Genomic DNA, 1,844 nt, shown 5'->3' on the forward strand with positions numbered 1-1,844 from the left:
TAGACACAGGGGCTTGCATCAACCTGCTCTAGTGGAAGGTGTCCCTGCCCGTGGCAGGGGGTTGGAACTGGATGAGCTTTAAGGTCCCATCCAACACAAACCCATGTATGATTCTGTGCTATGTGCAGCCCTGGGTGACACCCAGGTCCCCATATATGTCATCAGCCTGCGGCTGGAGGTGTCTATGGCCATGGGTGCAGGGATACTTGTTTCCCAGGTATTGGGGCTGCTGCCTACTCACCTGGCAGATCTTCTGTGAGAAGTTGTCCACCTCGTCCTTCCTCAGCTGCCTCTCCTGGGAGAGCTGCTCCTGCAGCCCCCGCAGGCTCTCGTTGGCCTCTGACAGCACCAGCTGCAGCTCCTTTATCTGCAATGGCCCGGAGATGGGATGAGGACGGTGGCCTGACCTCCCCATGTCCCCAGCTCTCCAGAGGGACAGCCCCATTCCTGCAGCCCTGTCCCCATCCTGCTGGACAAGGGAGGATGTGGCTCGTACCTCGGTGGCGTAGGAGTCGTTCTCCTCAGGCCGGCAGGTCCTGTAGCTCCGGGGCTGTGTGGGGTCCGTGTCCTTGGCGTGGGGCATGCGGTAAGGGTCGGCGTCCCTAAAATCAGGCTGCTGCATGCGTGGGCAAGTTAATGAGAACAAACCAAAAGAGCGGGAAGAAAACAAAGCCAGAAAACAAAACAATGGGTCTCCGAAACAGTAAAGAACTACAAGACAACAAAAAGGATGAGGAGGAGAAGGAGTTTCATCACCATGGCGGGAGACAAGGCGGAAACCAAAAGGAAACACAGGATGAGGAGACACGTGGCCTGGATTGTTTGGGGAAAAGGAGGGGAAAAAAGAGAGAAAGAGGGAAAAAATGTGCAAACACCAGTTATGGTGCCATGCAGTGACTGGGGGAGACCGGGACCTGGGGCTGGTGGGACCACATGCAAAAAAATAGGACTCTGAACAAGCGAGTGTGCTCCAGAAAGGGGCTTGTGCCCACAGCCCCAACCACCATTGACATTCCTGGTCCCTGCCATGAGCTGGACCCCCCGGAAAGAGGGGTGAAGACAGGGCAAAGCTGCTCTCCACTGCTCCAGAGGTATTCCCCATCGGATGCAGATCTGCCCTGGAGCCTTTGATCTCCAAATTACCCTGCCTGGGTACCACTGGGGACTGAGGCTTCTTGTAAACAGGGTCCCCACAATTTGGGCTGCTGTTAGGAGGCTCATGCCCAAGAAGCAAAGGGGATGCTGGGCTGAGCTGGGAGAGAGCAGTCAAAACATCAGTCCCTGCTAAGGTGGGATCACACCCAAGAGCCCCTGGCCATAGGCAGAGCATGACCAGCTCATGCTGGGATGCGCTGGGATGCCCACTGCCTCCTGCCCTGGGCACACTCTGTTGGAGCAGAGTCCTACCTTGTCCCCGGTGCCCCTGGCATGCAGTGAGGTGTTAGTCTGGGTTTCACTCTGGAGAGGCAAGAGGTTACGTTGGGGGTTGGAGTTTGCTCCATTAAAGCAGGAGGAAACGGGGCGGCAAATAAAGCGGCGGCTGCTGCGAGGGATGTGGGAAGAAACCCGTACCTGGAAGTCAGAGACATGCTCCTTCTGCAGCCCCTCTTTGGTGGTGTCGTGGCTGCTGGGGCCAGAGAAGCTGAAAGAGTCTGTGTGCTCCTTGAGGCTGCCGGTGAGGTGATCCACCTTCCTCGCGAAGCAGCCCAGGTCCTGCTGGAGCACCCCCAACCGCATGAGGAGCACATTCATCAGCTTGGCATCACTGGGGCTCTCACCACCGCTGCCCACTGCCTCGCCCAGCAGCCCCCCAACACACTCGTTGTCCAAACAAGCCTTCAGCC

General features: G+C 57.5%; 1 protein-coding gene across 1 annotated transcript in view; it reads right to left on the reverse strand.

Moving 5' to 3' along the window:
* Positions 1 to 1,836, reverse strand: part of SOGA1 (suppressor of glucose, autophagy associated 1) — a gene marked incomplete at both ends in the record, with an annotated part of 6,982 nt that extends 5,146 nt beyond the window's left edge. Inside the window, 3 exon segments of the mRNA XM_010019087.1 lie at positions 242 to 367; positions 497 to 616; positions 1,573 to 1,836. Coding sequence (XP_010017389.1) covers positions 242 to 367; positions 497 to 616; positions 1,573 to 1,836 — 510 coding nt within the window.
* Between the last annotated feature and the right edge of the window lie 8 nt (positions 1,837 to 1,844).

This window comes from Nestor notabilis, unplaced genomic scaffold (assembly GCF_000696875.1).
Source record: "Nestor notabilis isolate BGI_N333 unplaced genomic scaffold, ASM69687v1 scaffold17197, whole genome shotgun sequence".
Taxonomy (NCBI): domain Eukaryota; kingdom Metazoa; phylum Chordata; class Aves; order Psittaciformes; family Psittacidae; genus Nestor; species Nestor notabilis.